The sequence below is a fragment of the Ictalurus furcatus genome, chromosome 3, assembly GCF_023375685.1.
Source record: "Ictalurus furcatus strain D&B chromosome 3, Billie_1.0, whole genome shotgun sequence".
Classification (NCBI taxonomy): domain Eukaryota; kingdom Metazoa; phylum Chordata; class Actinopteri; order Siluriformes; family Ictaluridae; genus Ictalurus; species Ictalurus furcatus.
In genome coordinates, this window is record NC_071257.1 from 23387848 (window position 1) to 23413460 (window position 25613).

The window sequence follows — 25613 nt, forward strand, 5'->3', positions numbered from 1 at the left end:
GGGGCCCAGGGATATTAAGACGCCGGAAGTAGTTCAGAGCAGCCGGAACTGGTTGTAAAGCTTCATGGTTTTGCGCCTAAATTGAGATAAGGTAACCTCAAATCACTAACCTGGACTTAACATTTGTGCGTTTTTAAAGTCTTTCATTTATACTCTGTTGTGTGCGTTTAGGTTTTTTTATGTCAGCGTGACATATTTATGGAAATGTTTCTGTTCATATTAAGGCGAGTGTTACTAGTGGTGACGGGTTAGCATTAGCATAGCGGGCTTTTGCTAACGGTAGCTAGGTTTGACTTAAACCGGGTAGATTTACGCGGTGAGGCTGGCCGTCTCGCGGCGTTACACCGCTAGCGTCATTAGCACATAGATTAATATTTTGTCACCAGTTTTGCATTTATAAACGGATGCGAGTGTTTACAAGCGTACAGACCGTGAGAAGCGTGTTTATAAATTGCGACACACCACTGCTCCTCTATCTCGAAGTGGAACAGAACAATTTAGTGTTTTTGGGACCGAAACTACTGGTAAAATGTCTACATTTGATGCCACTTATGCAGTAGCTGTAGTTTGTTGTGCTTTAGAACGAACCTTTTTGTATGTTCGCAGTCGTTTTTTAATTTGGATAAGACTGCAATATTGCGGTTGTGAGTATCCGCCAGTACTTAATCCAGTTTGTACCCGAGTCAAATCTTTTTTCAGCTTCTGTTGCCATATTATGTTATGTTCCGACCTGGTAATAATCCCATGATGAAAGCGTTCCCTGACCCCGCACCACATTTGGACTACTACTGTTTGTTTGTTTTTGCTTGTAGTGTTGTGTATTTACATAAGCTGTTGTGTATTTACATGCTATTTCTGCATGTTTTTGAGCTTCATTTTTAGGTAATCCTTTAGCTAGAGCTGATGCACATGACTCAAATGTGTGCTGGTTTTTGAAGGTCTCTGTCCCTAAATGCTGGACATCTAAACTCCATCCTCTGATCTGTCCTGTGCTGATATTTCGTCTGCTGTCGGCTTCATAACTGGACAAGATGGAGCAGAACAACAGCTTGCCTCCGTTCCAACAAAGCATTGCGTCACCTCAGGTGATCAGCATACTGATACTGTTACTACTTTTTTTTTTTTATCTTGTATTTCCATTTCCAAAATATGTCCTTACTTGTATTACATTTTAAATCTAAGTTTGGTATAGATGAAAGAAGTGGCTTTTCTTTCAAATAATTGTGATTAAAGCTAAAAAAAAAAAAAAACTCATTAATTTCTCAGGTGTAATCCTTTTGTACTTTTTGTTTGTAGGGCGCAATGACACCTGGTTTGCCCATCTTTAGTCCAATGATGCCATATGGTACAGGGCTTACACCACAGCCAGTACAGAACACCAACAGCTTATCACTCTTAGAGGAGCAACAGAGGCAGCAGCAGCAGCAGGTGGCATCTCAACAGCAGGGTGGGATAGTGGGAACATCAGGTCAAACTCCTCAGCTTTATCACTCACAAGCAGTTTCCACCACCACAGCACTGCCAGGAAACACCCCTCTCTACACAACCCCTCTAACACCCATGACCCCCATCACTCCCGCCACACCTGCCTCAGAAAGCTCTGGCATTGTCCCTCAACTACAGTGAGTTCTGCCTTTTGAGTAGTTGTTGTTATACTGAGCATTTATTCAATACACAGTGTATTTGTGTTATCTATTCCTTTATTTGTAACAATTCATTACATGTGTATTTTATTTATTCTACAGAAATATTGTCTCAACTGTGAACTTAGGATGTAAACTTGATCTGAAGACAATAGCCCTTCGAGCCAGGAATGCTGAGTATAATCCTAAGGTAATACTTTCCTACATATAAGTACTTTCTCCACACTCCTCTGTATTCTGAGAGAAAAGAGCCCATTTGTTGCACTGACCTACAAACTGACCATTAAAGTAATGATCCAGCACTTTTTCTGTAACACATACTTGTTTACCATGGACAAGAATTTCGATACACATACAAAATCTAAGTTAAGGGCAGTCAAGCATTTTTTTAGTGGGAATTACCATTCTTTATTTAAATTAAATGATTTCACAGGATATTAAATGAAGGCTTCCTTTGTCTAAAATATGCTTTTATGTTTGACCTCACATAAAATGAGTCATTCTTACTTTCAGCGTTTTGCGGCCGTCATCATGCGAATACGAGAGCCCAGAACAACTGCTCTGATTTTCAGTTCGGGCAAGATGGTTTGCACGGGAGCTAAGAGGTAACAATGAAATCTCTTCTTGACTTAAGCATTTTAACCTCTGAAGCAGGAATTGAGTTATTAGTATCAAACGTTATATAAGTAATCATATGATGGAAAGCCCAGCTTTTATTTAAACCTGTGGCAAAATTCATATAGCATAACTACTCTATGGAGGGGGAAAAAAAAGTTTGTGGACACCTGAGCTTCACACCTACCGTATGTGGTTCGTCCCCAATCTGCTGCCACAAAATTGGAAGAACACAGTTGTTTAGAATAGTGGTCACCAACCCTGTTCCTGGAAATCTACCTTCCTGAAGATGGTAGTTCCAACCATAATTGTGCCCAGCTGACCATCTAATCATTGCCTTAAGAAGTTCTTGTTCAACTAAAACAGGTGTTAGATTTTGGTTGGAAGATAGATCTCAAAGGAGTGGGTTGGTGACCACTGGTCTAGAATGTCTTTGTATGCTTTAGCATTAAGCTTTCTCTTCACTGAAACTAAAGGATCTAGCCCAAACCTGTTCCAGCATGAGAATGCCCCTGTGTACAATCGCCATGAATACATGGTTTGTTAAGGTTGGAACACATGGTTTGGAACTTGATTGCCCTGCACAGAGCCCTGACCTCAACCCAAATGAACACATTTGAAATTTATTGGAACACTGACTGCACATTAAGTCTTTTAGCCCAACATCAGTTGTTCACCTCAACAATACAATTCTGGCTGAAGGAGCACAAATCTTCACAGCCATGTCCCAAAATATAGTGGAAAGCCTTCCCTGAAGAGTGGTAGTTGTTACAGCAATGCAGGATTAAATTTGGAATAGGAAGTTCAGCACGCACATGTGGGTATGTGGTCAGATGTCCACATACCTTTTGGCCATATAGTGTATGATCATGTAACCCAAACAGCTGAGCCTTTCTGGTAAAATAAAAGCATGTTGTCCTAATGCAGAGACACTTTTACATAAGTGACTCCTTGGGCTCCATGGCCACTGAGGGACCCTGAACAAATATGCCAGTAAGGCTTAAAACATGGTTCTAGTGAAGGGATGTTCTAGGGGTTCCCTGCCACCATTTCAACCACACCTTTGCTCAGATCTTGGTCTAGAGCCAGCTTTGTCCTAATAAACCTACCCTTTCTATTGCATGTAAGCAAATATACTTTACCATCAAACCTGGATGTGGACGACCATCACAAAAGCTACGGTAGTTGATTTGTGTACTGTGTCCCTCCCCAGTGAGGAGCAGTCTCGTCTGGCTGCCAGGAAGTACGCAAGAGTAGTGCAGAAACTCGGTTTCCCTGCCAAATTTCTTGACTTCAAGATTCAGAACATGGTTGGAAGTTGTGATGTCAAATTCCCAATCCGACTGGAGGGCCTGGTTCTCACCCATCAGCAGTTCAGCAGGTCTGCCATTGTTATGAAAACTATTGTGTACTTCATTTAGTGTACTTGATCTCTCTGGTTAGACCTTTTTTTTTTTTTTTCTGTTTGTAACTGACACCTTGCAAAATGTTTCTTTTTCAGTTATGAGCCAGAGTTATTCCCTGGTTTAATCTACAGAATGATTAAGCCCAGAATTGTGCTTTTAATATTTGTTTCAGGCAAAGTTGTACTCACAGGTAAATTCTTTATATATGTACTGTATATCAATAAAATGTAAATGCACAAAGTACAGTTTGGAATATCAAGATATTGCTATGCGTAACTGTTAATGCAATGTTTTTGTTTTTTTCTTAGGTGCAAAGGTGAGGGGTGAAATCTATGAAGCATTTGAAAATATATATCCTATCTTAAAAGGATTCAGAAAGACAACATAATCCTGTTGACCTGCACCTTTTCTTATTGTACTTGTTTGAGGGAACTTACTAGGAGTTTACTAGGACATCCGTTCTCTTAAGTTTTGTTTAATTATATGTAAATACTAATGTGTTTTGTTCACGGCTAGTGAATGGAAAACTTTTTATTATTGTTTTTAATTTTTTTATTCAGTCCACAATCTTTTAATGGTTTTACCATCTCTGTGTGTGTGTGTGTGTGTATATATATATTTTTTTTCACATTCCTTCTATGAGTACACATGTTCTTTTTAGGATAATTTCTGGGAAGTGCTGGACTGTCAAGATACAAGAAAAGTGTTGGAAATATTTATCAGGATGTAAAGTGTTAAACATTACAGCATTAACAGTGTGTCTGGATCACTTAAAGTTCACTTGCCCCCAGTGGAAGGTATGTGTGGAAAGTTGTACAGGTTGGTTGAAAATCAGTGAAGTTTCTGTATTTGCTGGCCTGGGTTATTTTGTTAAAGCAGCTGTGCAGTATGCTAAGAACTGCTTTTGTAATTTCATTTCTTTGTAATTCGTGAAAATGTTACAAGTCTTCCACCTAACCCTTATAATGAATATAATGCTGTTTGCATCCATGTTAGTGTTGGCTCTTCAAATACATGGTGCATATTGATATCCAGTAGTTTTGCTGTATTGTTAGCCAAGTGCACTTTCCTTCTGCACAAGTCACTGTAGACCTTTGTCTGTTCATGAAGGTTTTGGACTGGCAGAGAGCCTGTTCCTATGATTTGGTGGAGCTAGATATATTCATTATATGGGTTATATTCAGCTTCTTGTCAAGCACTGTTAATGTTTTTTTTTGTTTCTTTTTTTGCATCAGTTATTGATTTTTCTCTGCAGCAAACAAATATTTTCTATCCATTTACTGTTTTTTTTTGTATACTGTCCTTTCAACTGGCTCATCCCACATTAAATAAAACATCTCTGCTCAGTAACTCCAGTTTCCTCCCCCAGTCCAAAGACATGCATGATAGGCTGATTGGCATGTCCAAAGTGTCTAGTGTATTGAATGGGTGTGTGTATGTGAGTGTGCCCTGTGATGGATTGGCACCCTGTCCAGCGTGTAACCTGCCTTGTGCCCGATGCTCCCTGGGATAGGCTCCAGGTTTACAGGGTCACGGGGAGAGGATAAGTGGTATAGAAGATGGCTGGATCTCTGCTCAGTACTTTAACCAACCTGTTCATTAATTAATCAGCACCCCTTCATTGAGATGCTTAATTCTATGGTGGTGTAAAGATTTTTATTATTTTTTTTAACTTTCCAGCACATTGAAAACTGGCAAGTAACACTGCCATAACCATTATATACTACTATGTAGTAGTTAAACTGTCTGATCCGCTGAGAAGTCTTGTTTCCAGATGAATTCGGCTGAATAGTTGTTGCCTTGGTCACAGCTGGCAGCACATGTATAGATGGCCAGTGTCCCCCAGTCGATGCTGGCATCTGGCCTGTCCACCTTTAGGTGGTTAAGCAACTGAGGCATGATCTAAAATGAATACATATTCCAGCTTAGTTCATTATGTATAATAATATTGCCTGCTTGCTTATGGAGCTGTATGATACAATATAAAGCAAAACTAATATTGTCAATTACCTGAAATTCAAAGACTCTGTTGGTGCCACATAGGCATTTTGGAATGGCTTCTTTGCTGGGCACATGTTCAAATGACACCCAAAGTGGAGATCCTTGTCTGCAATAACGTAAGACCTTTAAAAAAAAAAAAAAAAACGACAAACCCAGTTAGGGTTTTTTTTGGCATGTGTTTGTCAGTTCTTGCTTTCTGAACTTCTGTGCCCCAGTGTATGCTGAAATGTGTCCTGCTGAGCTATGATCTGAATTCCATACATAGACTATATTCTTAATTACCACTGACCTGATGTGGCTCTGCAGCTATGCACTCCTTAAATTTCTGAAACATTTTACTGTCCTGTGATTCATGGAGGGCCATGGACTCTAACTCGCTCTCCTCCAAATCTGTGGAAGAGATCATCACTGCAACCAAATCTCAATTGTCCAGATTTAAAAATGTTTTTTTAAAATTACCTGAAGACACAATATTTGCTTGTTCCAATGAATCTGAAGGTGGCTTGTCATCCTTTGTTGGGAGTTCTTCAGGTTCTGTTACCAACTCCCACTCAGGAAACAGAAACATATTTACAGCATCAGAAACAGAGGACGCTGTTGGTCAAAATGTAAAAAAAAAACCCCACAAGGTTAATTGTAATGGTTGTCTTTGTATGGAGTGGATACAAGATTTCAATTCATGGAGTGTGATCATCTTTCAACACTCACAGTCATTATTGCATTCTTTCTTGTGCTGTTTTTTCCAGTCTATGGCCTGATGCTCTTTGCTGCAGTATGTGACTGTGTGGCAGCGGGAACATGCTTTGTGCCCGGCACAGCCACATAGCCTGCACAGTTTCACTCCTGATCCTAGTACACGCTTGTCATCTGCACTGGTGGCTGGCTCTTCATCAGGGGGAGGGTCATATGGGTAGAAGTCATTTTTCCTTGGTAACTGGCTTCTATACACTGAAGAAAAAGACAATCATAATTTTATGACAACCTACATAAGATCAGAATATGTCAATGATTCAACTGAATTAATACACACTTTAAAAAGTGTACCCATGAATCTCAAAGTGGGGTCCAGGAAGCATAGCCAGGGGTCTGCGATTTTTACATTTTATTACAGTGCTGGAAATCCTTCATTATCAAACTTATTTGATATATTCGACATTGAGCTATAGTTAGTTCTCATAAACCTATTTGAATAGTCACTTGAATTGTATGGGCTTAATTAATTCACAACTAAACTGAAAAATAAGTAGGTGTACAATGTCAACTTAAATCTAATGACAGTTTTTAATAAAAATTTGTTCTGTGAATGAAAGTTTTTTGGGGAAAAAATGTTATCCAGCTATCCATTATTACTATACATATTTAAGAAATCAGTCTGTACAGGATTTTCAAGTTTTTTTGTGATTTCTGTGGACAAAAATGCTCTATTTTTGCTGTGGCTTTTTTAAAATGTTTTGTTCTTTGTGCTTTTTTGCGAAAAACTACGTGAATTGGTGAAATTGCAATTGCATGAAATTGTTTTGCACTGTCTTTCGCAGTGATGTTTGTCGGTAAATGGTAAATTAGCTGTACTCGTGTTCGACGCACATGAATTGAAGAGGGCTTTGGCTAAATGTGAGTTGTGATGACGTCACATGACTCGCCTTGGCCAAAATCTGAAGAAAAAAAAAACTACAGCAATTTTGAAAAATTGCAAGCTCCTCTGAATATTGCAGGGTTTGCTTGATTTTGCGTTCATTTCTGCGATCACAAAATCCTGGACAAAAAAAAGGGACTGAACAATGAGTCTAATATTTGAATAGTTGTGTTAGGTGTGCAGATTTGATAACCCCATCTTTACAACGATGCCACATGAATGCAATGCAAAGTTGTGGAGTTTAGAAGGTAAATATTTAATCAAACAATTTCAGCCATAATTAGGCAAAAGAACAACCAACAGTAAAAAAAAAAAATCGCTCACTTGAAAATGGTAATGGTCCAATTATATCAAAATTACTGTTTTGTTAAAGAACCATTTCTGCTGAAAAAAACCCCACTACAAATACTATTACAAACAATCAGCTAACCATTAAAACCATTACTGCTCCTTAATGGTATCCACTAGACATATCACCACTAGAAGGCAACAAATTACCTGTTGAGACCCATAGGTACCATTACAATTTCCATTAACACCAATAAAATCCCACTATAACCATTATAGTTTCCATTAAAACAATACAATCCCAGTATAACCATTACAAATTCTATGTGGGTTTCTTTTTTTCAGCAGGGATCTACATGGTGGTTGGTTCTTCTATGGTTTTGTTTCAAACAATATTTCCTGTCACCATTTTTTAAAGCTGTACCGTGTTCCAGTCTGTGAAAGTAGCATTACCTTTACAACACCGGTTGTCGTTTGCAGTGTAGCACGCAGGTGTCTTGCAGCAGAATACATACAGTGTCCTGTGAAAACTCCGCTCTTGTCCGACAATAGGAGCATAAACCTGCAAAAGAAATACTGTCGGAAGCTGGCATTTCTCACACACGAGCTCGGCGACGCTTGGTAAATTCAGCTGGCTCAACCAGGCGGGCCTCCCGCCGACTTTACTGGGAAACTGAGCGCTGGCGAGCCGCCAAGGCTTTGCCTCCTCTAAAAAGCCCAACACAACCCCGGTTTCTCTTTCTGAGTCAATACGGCTTCCAGACATCTGTGCCAAATTCAATCTACAGCATCAGATAACTATTCAGCACGATGTGCTCTATTGTGCGTGTCCGTAATAAAGTTCGGGTGAAACAGAAGACGTGGTGAAAAGTGGCCGCGCTGTTGCGGTCCCAAACAGATTTTGATTCAAAATGCGAGCTGTAAAGGTACATTCAGCTCTTCTCGTAAATTTTATTATAACGACGGAGATACTGGTTTAGGGATTAGTTACCCTATTGTGTGCGTGATAAACCAGTCTAACAGATTTTAGTGCAAAGAAAAGAAAAATAACGAAAGTACACAGGAAAACACATGCAAAGCGCGAAATGATGAGTATTGTCTTCTGACAAACACTATAAGTAACTCAGATTACTAAAAACTCAAATTCGGCATATTTGCATGATTTGTTATTCCAATCCCAGACATCTACTTTGCAATATTCAGTAATCATAATATCTGGTCTATATTTCAATAAACCAGTGGGTGACATATTCGTACTAGTTATATACCATTGACTTACATGGACTCTAATTCTTGCTTATCTACATTTATTGTTTTTGCAGGTAGAACTTGCAATTCCATATTACAAATTCACTATAATATAAAATGATTTTTTTTATTAAGCTAGTTAAAAAAACAAGACAGAATGAGGTAATACTTGGGGAGGAGCTAACACATGTAACCCCGCCTACAACCATTTTGATTGGCTGTTGGATTTGCGGCTCCTCCACCAGAAAAAAAGTTTATGTGAATATATGAAATGTGCAGGAAACACTACCACGCTTCGAATGGATAGTTAGTGATGATCATAAAGTCAGCAAACGCTTTATTTGTATTTGTTTAAAACAAATACGGTGATGTTAAAGTTTAATTTATGTATTTCCACTATGTTTTGACAGTGTTTTATAATGAGAAACTCAATCACTTAAATAAAAACTTTGAAGACAAAACACAAATAAACCATGAATATCCTCTAGATGGCATGATTGAGCGGATCTTTCTGTACAATATCTAGCTCGTATATTCTAATGGGATAGTGACATCAGAAAAAAAAGTGTTTTTTATGTCATTAAGTCTATGTTATATACCTATTACTGGATTAATATAACTATAGTACATATAATTAGAATCAGCGTTGTTACCATTTACACTACGGTTTATGCTTAACGAACTCAGCACAATTCACTCTACAAAATCCTACACGCAGCGAGAATAGAAATGATTCTGTATTCACTGAAAGCCATATAGTAAAGTGCATGTGACGTGTACGTCATCTTAAGCATATTCTCTCATGCTGAGTGTGTGTGTGTGTGTGTGTGTGTGTGCGCGCGCGCGGGCGTGTGCGTGCGTGTGATTGAAATGTGTGTGTGCGCGCTCGATGATGTCATCCTACTGGAGTAAAGCGATGAGGCTGAATCACATGGTCGAGGAGAGGAGGAGTGGACCCTCGCCATCCTCGTTCCAAAACTAAATCCAAGTTTGTATCTGTGCCGTACACACTTTGCTCGCTTTTAGGCGTGCCTAAAATTAACTGCACTTTATTTAACTGGAATATATATAGAGATATATTTGCATATGGATATTACTTTCGCGTTCACGGACACGGCAGAGATATCTCATCACAGACTGCGGGTAAGCATGAACGCGTATGGACCGGAGAAATCAGGGTTAGCCTAACAGTGTCGGGCTGTCTGTGTGCAGCGATGCCTCCGCAGGGTGTTGGGGAGTATAAACCCGTGTCAGGCTCTTTAGTGCCACCGGTACCACCGCGCAGATTCAGGGGTAAAGATGTGGCGAAAAGGAGCCGCTGGGGCTCGGCGCCGGAGCGCAGGGTGAAGTGTGTGCTGGTTGGAGACGGAGCTGTTGGTAAAACAAGTCTGATCATCAGTTACACCACCAACGGCTACCCCACGGAGTATGTTCCAACAGCTTTTGATAACTTTTCAGGTAACTAATAAGAGCATTAAATAAACACTGATATTTATGAAGTGTTCTGCAACACTTACTGACTTGCCTCTCACTGAGATAGACTACAGTACATTCAATCATTTGAAGCGTTTTATCAACTTGTGCTTGGGAAAGATCTTGAATATGGTCTGTAAATAAACAAATATAAATCAGTCGATCAAAACTGAGCAGATTCAATAAGAATATTTTCTAACTAATTTATCAACAACCCTAGGGAGCAAAGGTACTTGGTGTTGTCACTGTTATATATTTTCACATGGAAGTCCCTTTAAAACTCATTAATTCCACCTTGCAAAGATCTTCTTAAGAAAGGTCTTTAATATGATCTGACAAGTGAATAGCCAATCAGTCAGTCAATCAATAAATCAGCTAGTTTATTATGTAGTACCCTAATATGAAAAAAGGTACAAAAAAGTACCTGTACATGTCACTGTTATATATGTATCTTTCACACTGAAACATGAATGTTTTTTACCTTTATGTCTAGTACGCTATATGTCCAAAAATATGTAGACCCCTGACCATCACATCCATATGTGGGTCTTTCCAAAACTGTTGCCACAAAGTTGGAAGCATACAATGGTATGGAAAGTTTTTATATGCTGTAGCATTAAGATTTCCCTTCATCAGCGCTAAGGAGACTAGTACAAACCTGTTCCAGCATGACAGTGCCCCTATGTGCAAAGCGAGGTCCATAAAGACATGGTTTTCCATGGTAGGTGTGGAAGAAATCGAGTGACCTGTACAGAGCCCCAACCTCAACCCAGGATTTCTTTCTCGGCATCAGTGCCTGACATCTCTAACGCTCTTGTGGCTGAATGGGCAAATCCCAACAGTCACTTTCCAAAATTTAGTATAAAGCCCTTCCAAAAGGGTGCAGAGGACCAACTCCATATTAATGCCCACTGTTTTGGATCTGGATGTTCAACAAGCATGTATGGGTGTAATGGTCAGGTGTCCACATATTTTTGGCCATATAGTGTACATAATTGTTGTAACTTTGAGCATATGTTGACATTACATGTACCTTGTAAAAAACAAAAAAAAACAACACTTTTCTCGGACACTGAACGGAATTATAAGATTAGGTCAATTAGATGGGCACAGTATGTGTGTGTATTGAAAACTCCATAATGGGTTTTCAGTCCATTGCTATTACCATACCAGTGTAGGTGAGAGAGGAAGGAAGTCCCACCAGACACATGTTGATCTCTGATTTGGTTGTGTTTTTCTCTGCAGCGGTCGTCGCTGTTGATGGGAAGCCTGTGAAACTCCAGATGTGTGACACTGCAGGCCAGGTCAGTGCAGCATTCCTCTGATCACAACACATCACCTCACACATGCACTTTAAGGACAGGCAGCTTCTGTCTCTGTACCCTATGGATCCTGTCATGGTGTAAACATATGACACATTGTTTATGCAAGAGTGCTGACTTTAGCTCTAATTTTTTTTAAGTGAAAAAGTGTTAGAACATCAGTCATGTTTTTAATTGGTCATGACTGAGTGTTAGTAGAATAAAGCCAAGTGAGTAACGTGTAATGAATTGCTCAGATTTTCTTGCTGATTCATGATACAGAGTTTTTGTAAAGTTCACCAGTGTTGATTTACTGCTTCCTCCTGAGGGAATAAAATAAATAATGTTACATCAGTCAAATACTGTATATAGCAGTGTATAAGGGAAGAACCAGCTCTAGGGGACTGCAAATAGGAAGCTCTGTAACTGTGATAAATTATTCGTGATCCGGGAAAAAGGAGGCCTACTTTCGGTTGAGGCACAGCTGGGGCTAGTCAGTGGAAACGTGAGACCAGTGTGTTTTTGAGGAGCCAAGCCGACTGGGGAAAGAGTGAGCAGGGATGTATGCCAAGAGAACATGGAGCAGCATTGCTGTCTTGATAGAGAAAAAGAAATTTAGATTTAATTTTGGGTTCAGAGGACAAGTAAGTGGAAGCAAGATAATACATGGTAGCAAAAATAATTGTTTATAATTTATAGTTATAATTAATTAATTAATTAATTAATTAATTTGAAAAAAATAGGACATGGTGACACATACTGTGAAATGCAATACATTGTTATTTATAAACATCTAATATAATGTCATTTATGTAAAGACGGCTGAGCTTTAGCAGACTCATTTAGACACAGTACACTGTCTTGTGTTTTTGTTTGTCAAGTAAACAGGTAAATACAATATTATATTGCCATCTGTAAACCAGCTAAGGAAATGTCAGTTTTATTAGTCACTGCACCCACAGTAATTAAGTTTATAACTAACTTTTAAAAAATGCTTAACTGGTATGAATGATGAAGGTTTTTCCCTTGTGGTGAGAAGTTTCCCGTTAACTGAGTTTAAAGGAAATGGCTTTTGGCATATGAACTAGTTCCAATCCAAAAGTTTATGAGGAAAAGTGAAAGTGTTGGAAAACTGTGTTAATAAATGACAGTATTTTGTTAGACTTTATCTTCAGCGCTGGTTGACATCACAGGTCTGGATAAATAAAGTCAAGATAGGTATTTGCTACTTTTCATCTTGCCACTTGAAAAAAAAATTTGACACATTACAGCAGATAAGTATGTTGATTAATGTTAAAGGAAAATATGTTTAAAGGTTAATCATGCTTACGGCATTTACGGTATTTCTTTCTTTGTTTGTTTTATGCCTTCCCAAAAAGGCTATTTCACGTGGGGAATTCACAGATTCTCAGAGACTCACTCGTTGAATGAATAATTGGAATTAAATGTAAGACAGCTAAAAAATTCATTACCATTGTATAGTTATTCATTACCTTAAATATGTACTAGACTGGAGTGTGAAGTAAGATGAGATAAAAATTCCAGTTTGTTGGTTTGTTTTGGAGTATATGGAGATATGGAGTAAACCAGATGTCTTGGTCCCAGCAGTATCAAACTTATAAACTGTGAGAATAAGGTGTAAATTCAGAGCACCAAAATACAAGCGTCAGTATTTTTTGGATTCCCAAGGAGTTTGTTCAGTGGTGTAGATTTTATTCAGCAGTATCTGATGAAACAAACGCTCTAAAAAGAAGTAATTTCCCACCTCTGATATTATTCAGTGCTGTCAACTGGTAGATTTGATGGCCTTAACAGATCTTTTCTGTATTTCCCATTCAGGATGAGTTTGATAAACTGCGACCTCTGTGCTACACCAACGCTGACGTCTTCCTGTTGTGCTTCAGTGTTGTCACACCATCCTCGTTCCAGAATGTCAGGGAAAAGTGGGTGCCTGAGATCCGACGGCACTGTCCACGCACCCCCATCTTGCTAGTGGGCACCCAGGCTGACCTCCGACAGGACGTCAACATTCTCATCCAGCTGGCCAAGTACAAAGAACGTCCAGTGGAGCCACAAGAGGCCTGTGTGTGTGCTGAGGAGGTGCGTGCTGTGTCTTATATGGAGTGCTCAGCACTTACACAGAAGAACCTGAAGGAGGTGTTCGATGCAGCGATACTAGCCAGCATTCAGAACATAGACAGCCAGCAGCAGAGGTTGATGAAACGCACACCCAATAAGATGAGGACACTCTCCAAATCCTGGTGGAGGAAATACTGCTGTTTGGCATAGAGGGATAAGAGGGATATTCAAAAACCTTCCCTTGGAGGTTTTAAGTATGGACTGTAAGACCAAACTGATGGCTTTAGGGTTGCTGGAATAATATATGAACAGAGATTAAAATTATATTAAAATTTGATGGGACACAGTGCAGAAGAACAGGATAAGTGAAATGACAAGATTCTATAAACATTAACTACCCTCCTTTACTAATCCCTCCTTTACAGTGGAAAATGCAAAGTTGACTCTTGAAATGAGTCGCTCGTGTCTAGTTTCATGTTCCTGCTCCAGCCAGTGTTTTTGCTTTGTCCTGAAGAACAGAGAGCAAGAAGAAGCAAACATGCAATATAGCATTGCAAAGGAGAGCCACATGCAATATAGCACTGAATACCTTTTCTCGCTGTTAAACTGACTCTTAAAATCATCATTGCAGGTGCAGTTAATTTAACATTGGTGTTTTATTATGCAGCAGATCCTCTCTAACACTAACGAAATGCAATGTTCCTGAAGTTTCTCTTTTTGAAATTCAGACTACTCAGTCTACACTGTGAAATAACAAAGACCATTTGGGTGGTCCCTGATAGAGGACAATAATATTTATAGTCCACCAATATTTATGCGCTGTCCTTCTTTTGTGTGTTATATTAATAGATAGACCAAATAGATATTCTGGTGCTCTATCAGTAGTTTGACATCGGTTTGTTTTCAGCGATCTGTCAAGTTGAAGGACAGCCCAGTTCAAAAACAGCTGAACAAAAAAAAAAAATGTTATTTACTTTATGACTTAATCCAGAGCTTCCATTCAAAACATACCATGAGGTCATGGTCAGTAAGTGAGTATTAAACAGTCTAGTTAAAATTTGTGTAAGTACTGCATGTTCACTCATGTGAGAGGTGCTTGACATAGAAAAACAGTGTTTGCTTTCTTTGTCCCTAGACATTGGCTGTTTATCTGTCATGAAGTTAAGGTGTAGAATATGGGTTAGTGTTGAATGCAGGAGTTTCCCTTGAAATTACAGCTCAATATCTCCCAGAGCTGTAAGTTTCAGAAAGCTTTGATAATGCTGATCAATTTGAATGTATAACTTTTTTAAATCATTATAGTTATATACAGTGTGTTTTATTTGCAGTTTCTGTATTTTTATGTTCATTTCCATAAAAAATACCAGTTTTTTATAAATTCCATACAGCAATCCAGCAACCATGAAACTATGAAAGCGGTATATTAAAGTGTATAAGTAGCCTGAAATTATAAGAAATATACATAAAATGTGATAAAGTATGTAGAGAAATGTCCAAAATGGTTTCTGTATAGCTCAGGTAAAACTGTATCATACATATTTTGTTTAATTAGTGTAGAACAAGTGACCCTAGCAGATAATATTACTTACCTGCTATTAAACTTTATATATCACAGAAAAACTTATGATTTATTTCATTAAAAAAAAGTCATATTAATACCTAATAACATTGGCCATTACATTAATTAATAATAAAAGTGCCATTGTTTATTAGGAATCAGACTCCATGACTTGTAGGCATTAAAATGTCTGTGAAAAGAAATCAATATAATTTTGTGCCTTGTCTCCTTTTGAGACATCTCAATCTGAAGTCATGAAAGACACCACAGTTATGAAGCACTAGCATCATTTATTGCTCAACATTTCCCCAGTTGTCGTAAACTAGAGCTTTATCCTTAGGTAAATAATTGATCAGGTTCACCCATGTAGAATGAACTGGAAAAGTCACCTGCTGAAACAGGACATGAGCAAGTAAAAATGGAGTGGCACTGAATAGAGAGGTTAAAGTTTCACAAGATAAGCAGTGGTAGACACTGGAGTATCAATAAGCCTTCCCTTCCTAACATGCTTGTATCAGCAATGACCTGAAACTGATGTCTCTTTGAAGGTTGCCTTCATATACCAAAAAAACAAAGATAGCTCCTCATGTCTACCATCCATAAGAGTATAAATGAATGTGGAGAGAGTGGCTTTCAGAATGTGAAAAACCGAATAGTGTAACTGTACATGTGAAAGAGAATGCTCATTGAACACACATACAACTGGAAATAAAGGTGCTGTTAAAATATTTTTGAACACAATAGTTGGTACATTTCAGTCAGCGTGTTTCAAATGTAATTGAAAAGTCACATAATGTATGAACTGTGTTTGACACTGGCATTTTGCTAATCTTTTAATTGAATCAAACTGAATGTTGATTGGTAAAAGGATAATGTCTGTTTGCATTTGCTGGGCCAATTTCTTTATTGTCAAATTGCTTGCAACATTGTGAACTGTTTATTTTTTATGGTAATGAACTTGTTGCAAGATGTTGTAAGTTTTACAGTAGATGAAAATATTCTCAGGACCTGGTCATGACCCAGTGGGACATGAGATGAGAGAAGTGTATATAGATTGCTATCCTTTGTAAAAAATAAAGATGCAAAATATCTACTAATGACTGAAGAATCCATTTTGTCTATGTTAATTATATATTAATTATACAGTTAATTATAGTTCACCTGATGTTTACTCCTTCCTGAATATTGATGGACAATTGTAGAAGTTAGTTGCGTCTTGGGGTCAGAAAGTCTCCAAAACTACAATCCAAAGTCACCTACATCACCACAAGTTGTTTGGAAGGGTTTTAATAAACAAGCCTCTACTCTCATCCAAAAACAAACTCAAGCATCTTCAGTTTGCCAGACACTACTGGAACTTCAAATGGGATCGGGTTCTCTGGTCAGATGAAACAAAAATACAGCTTTTTGGCAATAAACACCAGAGGTGGTTTTGACACACACAGAGAGGTAGCCATAGGGAAAAGTACCTCATGCCCATGGTAAATATGGTGGTGGCTCTTTAATGTTTTGGGGATGTTTTTCTGCCAGAAGACCTGGACATTTTGTTAGGATACATGGCATCATGGACTCTATCAAATATCAACAGATATTACATGAAAACCTGACTGCCTCTGCCAGAAAGCTGAAAACGGGCAGTGGTTGGATCTTCCAGCAGGACAATGATCCAAAACATATATCAAAATCAACACAAAAATGTTTAACTGACCACAAAATCAAGGTCCTGCCATGGCCATCCCAGTCCCCTGACCTGAACCCCATAGAAAACCTGTGGGGTGAACTGAAGAGGAGAGTCCACCAGCGTGGACCTCGAAATGTGAAGGATCTGGAGAGATTCTGTATGGAGGAATGGTCTCAGATCCCTTGCCATGTATTCTCCAACCTCATCAGGGTTTATAGGAGAAGACTCAGAGCTGTTACCTTGGCAAACAGAGGTAGCACAAAGTATTGACTAAAAGGGTGCCAATAATCGTTGCATGCCTATATTTAATAAAGATATTTTTTGGATAAGCTTGTGTTTTGTTTGCAATTGTTTGATATCACTGAGAGCAGAGTATTTTTGTGATTTTTTTTAACAAAAGATGAAAACTTTAAACAATAAAAGAAAGACAATTTTTCACAGCCTTCTTTGCTCATATTTACAAAGGGTGCCAATATTAGTGGAGGGCACTGTAATCCTAACAGCAAACTGTTTATTTATTTATTTATTTATTATTATATGTTGGAGGGGATGTCGTACACACCACATTGTTACACTTTAATTTCATCTATGTTGTGGTTTCTGGTGACTATTTCTGAGTTAACGACACATTTATGGAACGAAATAGTGTTACATGATATTTAATGCCACAGTAGAACTAGCAAAAATCTTTTTGACATTTAATCCTTTTAAATTGAGTTAAAGAATTGACATTTTATGCAAGCATGCATAGATGTGAGTCACTTAAGCATTCAATTATTCTTCTAGATTTTATTAGGTTTTTGCTTTGAATTAGTGTAATACTGCAGTTATTAAGATGTAAAGAATCTTTGTCATCCTCAGCCAGAAGTCAAAGATGTTTTTAATGTTGACTGAACTGCCCTGTTACACCTAGATTTTTTAAAAAGTAAATAAAAAACACATCCTCTGACTTGGTTTCCAGTTGATTGATTAATTAAGTTCTGGATTCAGACTGAAATGAATGAGCTATGTACTGAAGAACAATGTGTTAAGGTATACACAAAATGTATAAATAAATAAATAAAATAAAATAAAAAATAAAATTAATTTCTGTCCCCCACAACCTCCCCCACCCCCAGGCCACCCTACAGCGTTTAAAGTTGGTTACTCAAAGGTCACTTGAATGTGTGTGTGTGTGTGTGTGTGTATGTGTGTGTACAGGGGGGTGTTCAGAAAACTTGTAACAGGCCATCTGTAAAGCCCTCATCAGAAGACCAGCACTTTTAACCACAATCAACTTAATTTGGTCCAGGACTTTTATAGTATTTGATAACCACATCCTGCACTTCCCATTTCTTCACTTTCCTTGACATCTTTTTATCAACCACCTTTTCATGAGTCAATTTCCTGAAATGCAAAAAAATCCCTGCAGTTCTCTGCAATAAGTTGCATTGAGAAGAACATTGTATGAATTATCTTAAGCTGTAATACGAATGCAGCCTGGACACTACTGCAGAGACGGCTCTCCACATCTGTAAGTGTATCTGGAACAAATTATGCTTTAACAGAATTATTAGCACCCTGTGTACTGATTTCTATGCACTGTAAACAGCACTGCATGATGTGTCTAAAGGTTCAGTTGTGAACAAATCCACTGTGCACCACATTTACACTGTATAACTGTTGTGGACTTCATATATGACAGAAAGGATAGAAAACTAGATCAAGTCTTATACTAACTACAGGCAGGCATAATTTTCAAATGTGCAGTGATGAGCAGCAACAGGAATGGGGATGAGCAAGTACATAAGAATTCTGTTGGATTATAACAAAGCAAATAAATTAAAAACGCATGGCATCACAGTCTTTATTATATCTCTGAAGCTGACAGATTAAATGGCCTGGTCTGATGAGTCATGTTTTCTGTTACATCATGTGGACGGCTGGTGTGTGTGTGCGTCGCTTACCTGGGGAAGAGATGGCACCAGGATGCACTATGGGAAGAAGGAAAGCCAGCGGAGGCATGTGACGCTCTGGGCAATGTTGTGCTGGGAAACCTTGTGTCATGGCATTCATGTGGATGTTACTGTGACACATACCACCTACCTAAACATGGTTGTAGACCAAGTACTCCCTCTTCATGGCAACAGTATTCCCTAATGCGAGTGGCTACTTTCAGCAGGATAATGCACCCTGCCACACTGCAAAAAATTTTCAAGTTTGGTTTGAGGGACATAATAAAGTGTTCAAGGTGTTGACTTGGCCTCCAAATTCCCCAGATCTCAATCTGAGCATCTGTGGGATGTGCACTGGACAAACAAGTACGATCCATGGAGGCCCCACCTTGTATCTGCTAACATCTTGGTGCCAGATACCACAGCACACCTTCAGAGGTCTTGTGGAGTCTATGCCCGAACAGGTCAGACTTTTTTTTTGACAGCACAAGGGAGACCTACACAATATTACGCAAGTGGTTTAATGTTATGGCTAATCGGTATTGAGTACCACAGTTAGGACAATTGAGTACCACAATTATGGCTATAATTCAAATCACAGGTTTATACTGATGTGCCTGTTCTAATATACATTTTTATTGCAACAACTCATTAACAGGGACTCATATGGTAGACCCTCCACATACATGAACTTTCAAAATAAATAAAAACTATTTTAAAAAGTATGTAATTGTAAATATGGTGAGGTTTTCTGTGAGGAGATATTTAGTAAACAGTTATGTAAGAACTCTCCAGTTCTTTGTAACAGTCAGAGGTAAAGCTCATCCTTTATGTTTTCTACCACAGGAGAGTCTTCAGGATGGAAGAGTTTGTGCTTTCCGGGTTTCTTAATAATATGACGTACCTTTTTTTGTCTTATTAACGTCAAGAGAGAAAAACATTTTTTTTACAACTGTTATAACAGCAACCAAGTTGTTTCATAGGCATTCCGCAACAATGTAATATAAATGGATAAAAAGGTATTATTTATCATTCCTTAATTAAGGAAAAAATTTAATTGCTGGTAAATTGCTGTCGTATCTATAACAAGGTCTCTCAAAAATTTGTACATATACAACTATAAGACCAGCCAGCATAGTTATAACACTTACCCTTTTTGCAGTTGTAACATCCCATTACCCTGTCATTGATTAGTTTCCTATATCATCATGTTCCATCATGTTTTAATTCCTTACTTATATTTAGGAATATAGTCACAATATGTTTAAATATATTCAATTGCTATATATGCAAAAACACCCTGACTGCATTACTAGCCAGACAGTTTAACAAATAAACATGTTTGACAATGTATCTGACTCATAGCAGTTATCCATTTTCTGACTGCAAAGTAACTTTGCAGCCTTGTCAGTGTGAGGTAGCAGGCATTCCTGCAGTCACAGCACACATTGCCCAAAGTGTGTACGATTGCGCCCTACGATGGGTTGGCACCCCGTCCAGAGTGTCCTCCACCTTGTGTCCCAAGTTCCCTGGGAAAGGCTCCAGACTCCCCCTACAACTCTGTGTAAGATACAAGTGGTATGGAAAATGGATGGATGGATGTTATATTAAGTAGACAGCTAAAATCTGCTTTATAAAACAATAGTCTTGTTACTACACCTATATAAGTGATCTGGTGAGAAAATTACTTTCTCTCTGGCTTGAGCTCTGTGTACAAGTAAAATCTCTCATGTACAAGTAAGTTTAGTAAGTTTCTGAAATCTGAGAATCAATGTGAATATCAGAGACAGCAATAAGGTCAATGTCTGTCCGTGTGTGTGTGGGGGGGGGTGTGGGTGGCGTGGGTAAATTCAAGATCAGGCATTCCTCCAATTAGGCAGAGCTAGCCTTAAACAAACCATTTGCCAAGCGTCCAAACACACAGCTGTTTGCAAATCTATCTCGAGTTTTTTGCATTGAGCAGTGCAAGCCTTTTGTCAAGGCTGTCCATCTCTGCTGACCCTAGCTTCTGTTTCTGTTTCGGTCATTGTTCAACTAAAGACAACAGATCCCAGTTTGAAAAATGATCCTTCTGCTCACTGCCACTTGTCATATCCACTTGGGATAGACTCTGCTGTAGGTACAGCCAAACATCTCTTTGTTTCTCTTTGAAGAAGAACATTTAACATCAGGGTTATCAGGTGTCTGTGATGGACAACAGTTATATAGAGCAGACTCAACTTTATTGTTGTGCGATAAGGATAAAGTGGTCACTGAAGATGAATAAATGAATGAATAATAAATAAAACAGATGTGTAAACTAGTCTTAAACTATACTTTGTATATCACTTGTCATCCTCTTGTGTGTGCTTGATTTGGTATATTTTGTTTTGGTGGAACTCTGGAATCCCCTGCTCTCACCCAGCTCATGTTTGGCTCAGCTCCAGGACTCTCTGTCACTCCTCCACACACTCTGTGTTTTTTTCATCCTTTCTCTGCTGACACAATGTGAAAGCAGCAAGTGTTTTTCTGGGAATGGTGACTCACGCTTCTTCACAAGAATATCTGGATACACTTATACTATGGAATCAGTTGACACTCTCTGCAACCTTTTAATATGTTTAATGTGTTTTTGTATGTAAAATAATATATGGTTACTTAAGTACTGATTCATGTTGAAAAGGGTAGTAAAAATATAATGTATAATTTCACATAATTTATGAATGTATAGATTGTTAAATGTTTAGAGATTTTCTTGGCAGGAGCCAGACCTTTTACACTGTGGTGACGGGGTTAGACCTAAAAGAGTTTATTGGCGTGACAATCTAGGGTTGGGCAAAAATACTAATCTGCACCCACAGAAAATTACATAATGTGACTACCCTGCTGCTCATGGCCTGAGTAGGATCCTCATTGGACATAAAAGACACACAGCTACACAACATTTGTTTTTTGTCTAGCAAGGTACAAAAAGCCATAGCTAACCTAACATTGTGCTAGATCTTAGGAAGTATGCTAGTGTTATGAATGATATATTTAGCTAACAATAGCTAATAATAAAGAAATGAAAATCAGTGTTATGACTCCAAGTAATTAATATCATTAATATATATATATATATATATATATATATATATATATATATATATATATATATATATATATATATAATAAATTTACCAATGTTTGCTCACCTGTTTGTTTGTTGTGGTCAGTGGTCAGTCGATGAGTTTACTTCTGTTAGCTTTGTAAACTCATCGACAATCCTTCAAATTATCCAGAGATGTTGTAGTAGGCATTCTGTTATTATTAATATTAGCTTATCACAACAAGATTTACCAAGTTGTTCAGTTTCACATCATATGATATCATATTGGTAACTGCACTGATTACTACCAATAGTACTACGTATTACTATTAATATTACTACTACTACTACTACTACTACTACTACTAAACCTAAAACTAAAAATAAGAATAAGAACGTCTTAGGCCACTCCTTAACTATACTCATGTTTTTTGGGAATTAATTAAATCTTGTGTTTACAGTGCTTAGAAAAATTAGTCCAAATTTTACCACCTTCACTGGGGGAACAAGAGGGTGACTATGACAGATTATGACTGCCCTCCTCCTAAACTGCTTTGCTTTTAAGGCCAACCATTGGTTTCAAAATATTTTAGTTTGTTATTTTAATATCAGCCACTTCTGCCATACTCTACAGCATGGGTGTCCAATCTTATCCGCAAAGGGCGGGTGTAGGTGCAGGTTTTCATTCCAACCAAGCAGGAGCCACACCTGATTCCACCTGTTTAATCAGTTGATCTTGGCTTTCAGTAGACTATCAGATGTGGCTTCTGCTTGGTTGGAATGAAAACCTGCACCCACACCGGCTCTTTCCGGATAAGATTGGACACCCTACAGGTTTGACTCTTTTTCAGTCTACTGCAATTGTAAACAACGCACAGTTGTAAGTTAAGCCAATTTCTTTGGTCTTAACTCAGGACGGTCATTTATAAAATATAATTATGGTTTGCTATTATAACTTGTTAAGTTCAAATTAACTTTACAGAATCAAACTGAGTTACCTCTTGTATACAATATACTTCCTACTTTAAAACTCTTCTCCTGTTATCTATCTCTATCTCTCTGAAGTCCTCATCTGAGTTGTGTGATGTCGTGATGATGAATTGCAGGCTCTGGTCAGTGTTAGGGCATGACTGCACCACAACTCCTCCTCTGCATGCTGGAATTCTGTAGCATCTGCTGATATACAGCTGGTTTGTTTGTCTTTTGGGTGTAGGGGATCATTTTATCATGCAATGATCAAGAACAGTGGTTCTGATTTGTACCCCTGCCTCACTTTGCAGAAGACTTCTAAAACAGATGATTTTGTCAAAATATGTTTTGCAGATCATATACAGAATCTGTATCATTTAACTTCTTATGTGTCTGGGGGTTTTTTTTTGTTTGTTTGTTTGTTTGTTTGTTTTTAATGAGTGTGTAAAACGATTGTTCCTTGGAGTGTCACTCAAAATTAGTTCACACAAGGAAGAAGTTCACCAGAATTATTTCAAAAAAGGCTCCAGTTTACACCTTCCTTTTTGTTTAAAAATTCCTAATCCCAAAATATAGGGTCATGGTCTTATCACAGCCCACATGCAATGGAATTTGAACCCAACAGCTATTTTCCACATGGCTTTTCTTATCCTATTGGTCCCATGTACTTTTTTCACAGTTGTGTTCCATTTATGCGGCCTTGCCCAGATCCGGTATTTATACAGCATATTTTTGTGAGGGGAAAAAGAGTAGCTGCTGTTATCTACACTGATAATAGAGCAGTCTGTGTGGGGCCAGCTGTGTTATGAAATGAAAACGAGGCAGTGAAAGTCAATCAGCAAGACCACTTGTGTGCAGTCAAGGAACCATATAAACAAGCACTGTTAGTTACTAAAATCTGGTATTAAGTGTATTAATAATATACTAACTGTAATCTCCAATAGGCATTTGTATGACTTTTAATGTAGTATTTGAAATGTTACACTGTTATATATGCACCTTCTCTCTTTCGTTCACACACACAGGCACACACATGCAGTCACACAGCTTTTAGGCAAACAAATGACTATGATTAGCGTGCACAGACAAAACAACATGTTTTGTTCAACACTCTTCCCAGCAGGGGACATTTACATTTACATTTACATTTATTCATTTAGCAGACGCTTTTATCCAAAGCGACTTACAAATAAGGAGACAAAAACAGACAGTTGTGAAAGCTGGACAAAAACAGCTTTCACAACTTTAATGTACACAGGATATTGAGGATTTGCACACATACAATTTTCTGTTAGACTTACAGAAATAGACATTCTGGTAAATCTGTGTTCCAGTCAGAAATGTTACTGAGGCAGGAAAAAACATCTGTAGCTTCAGTGTGTTGAAAAACCTATTACGTAATGATTTGACCAGCAGCCAGACAATATGTCAACATAAGCAAATCTCAACCAAATGCTGTCCAGTGCTAGTTCAGTAAATTATATTCAGACAGGCTGATTACATTTACTGTATTTCACATTTTTGAGTGTATTTCTCAAAGAAAAGTCAATATGCTAATACTTCTTCAGAAGTATTCAGACACTTTATTTTTCAGTAATTTTGATAAAGGTATTATTAAAAATATGCACTCCATTTGGAATTTGCAAACACAGATTGGGTTTCATCTTTTTTTTAGCTCGTGTGTCAGATATTTGCATGACTGATTTTCCCAGCTTACCTCTGATTGGCAAGTATAGCAGAAAGAAGATCAGCAAGCTCAACGAATGATGATGAAGCCAAGTACATGTTTTGCAAGATAAGTTTGTTTTACTTTCCACAAGTGTTATCTGCTAGATCCTGTTCTCTGTTGGATCCTGTTCTCCTTTCTGCCCCTTCATTCCATCACAGATTCTGTTTTTCAGATAGATACTGTGTGATCACAGCTGTGCTGTATGCGGGACCTGAAAGTACATCTATAGTTTTCCTCCAAACATCTGATGCCCCACACCTAAACTGCTGAGCACCTGATTTGATTAGGTTTGCATGATTGGGTTTTTAGAGCCTGTCAATAAACATGAAAGTACTGTTTTTTGTTGCTGAGAAACGTCTCCAGTGAATGTGCAGTCATGCTTTGGATATTTATTACTAATGTGTGCAAAAAATCTGTACGACTGAAAATCTGTACTCTATCTGGATTATTCCAACTAAACATGGTCAGTGAGTCTAAAAATGTGATTAGACTAAGGCCGCGAAGATAAGATGTTATGTTAAACAATATTTTGTTTAGCATGTACAGTTGGGGCCAGATCTATCAATTATAACTGCATTATGTATTTAATCTGTTATTGTTGCCTGAGTGGGTTTAATCCAAACCTCAATAACCAAAAAAACAAGTAGCTCTATAAATAATGTCAACAATCTAATTACACCTTTCTTAAAAATGAAGATCAGGAATGAAAAAAATTCCACAGCTCCAATAAATGTCTAAAACATTAATCTACAAACTTAAATAATGAGCCTTATATTTGAATAGTTGGATATAGTTGTTCATAAAATAAATCTGCACTGAAGGGGTCCATGGAATTTTTGACAGTTAAAAAAGGTCCCTGGCTGCAAAAACCTTTTCTGACTATTCCAAAATCTTACATTTGGGTTAATGAGAGGAATTGGCCAGCATGACATCTAGTGTGCTGGTTTAGATGAAAGTACCTTTTATTGCAGAACTACACACAAACTCT

The 25613-nt window shown here is 38.0% G+C and overlaps 3 protein-coding genes across 5 annotated transcripts; 2 read left to right on the plus strand and 1 right to left on the minus strand.

Moving 5' to 3' along the window:
- Positions 1-18: 18 nt before the first annotated feature.
- Positions 19-5014, plus strand: tbp (TATA box binding protein). 2 transcript variants are annotated; one of them, XM_053621592.1, is made up of 8 exons: positions 19-91; positions 939-1085; positions 1297-1622; positions 1746-1833; positions 2157-2248; positions 3472-3639; positions 3760-3854; positions 3973-5014. In XM_053621592.1, the coding sequence occupies exons 2-8, from the start codon at positions 1032-1034 to the stop codon at positions 4050-4052; spliced, it is 903 nt and encodes a 300-aa protein (XP_053477567.1). In that variant the 5' UTR covers positions 19-91; positions 939-1031; the 3' UTR covers positions 4053-5014. The 2 variants fall into 2 exon arrangements, with proteins under 2 accessions (XP_053477567.1, XP_053477568.1); XM_053621593.1 differs by having other exon boundaries at positions 32-91; positions 883-1085.
- Positions 5015-5117: 103 nt separating this feature from the next.
- pdcd2 (programmed cell death 2) lies at positions 5118-8815 on the minus strand. Of its 2 annotated transcripts, none has more exons than XM_053621590.1 (6): positions 8040-8815; positions 6374-6613; positions 6125-6259; positions 5955-6073; positions 5675-5788; positions 5118-5566 (listed from the first exon to the last, which is right to left on the minus strand). In XM_053621590.1, exons 1-6 carry the CDS (start codon positions 8350-8352, stop codon positions 5402-5404), a joined length of 1086 nt encoding a protein of 361 aa, XP_053477565.1. In that variant the 5' UTR covers positions 8353-8815; the 3' UTR covers positions 5118-5401. The 2 variants fall into 2 exon arrangements, with proteins under 2 accessions (XP_053477565.1, XP_053477566.1); XM_053621591.1 differs by having other exon boundaries at positions 5955-6055; positions 8040-8811.
- Positions 8816-9706: 891 nt separating this feature from the next.
- Positions 9707-16338, plus strand: rhoua (ras homolog family member Ua). Its single transcript, XM_053621597.1, has 3 exons — positions 9707-10292; positions 11553-11611; positions 13448-16338. Exons 1-3 carry the CDS (start codon positions 10049-10051, stop codon positions 13895-13897), a joined length of 753 nt encoding a protein of 250 aa, XP_053477572.1. The 5' UTR covers positions 9707-10048; the 3' UTR covers positions 13898-16338.
- The last annotated feature ends 9275 nt before the right edge of the window (positions 16339-25613 follow it).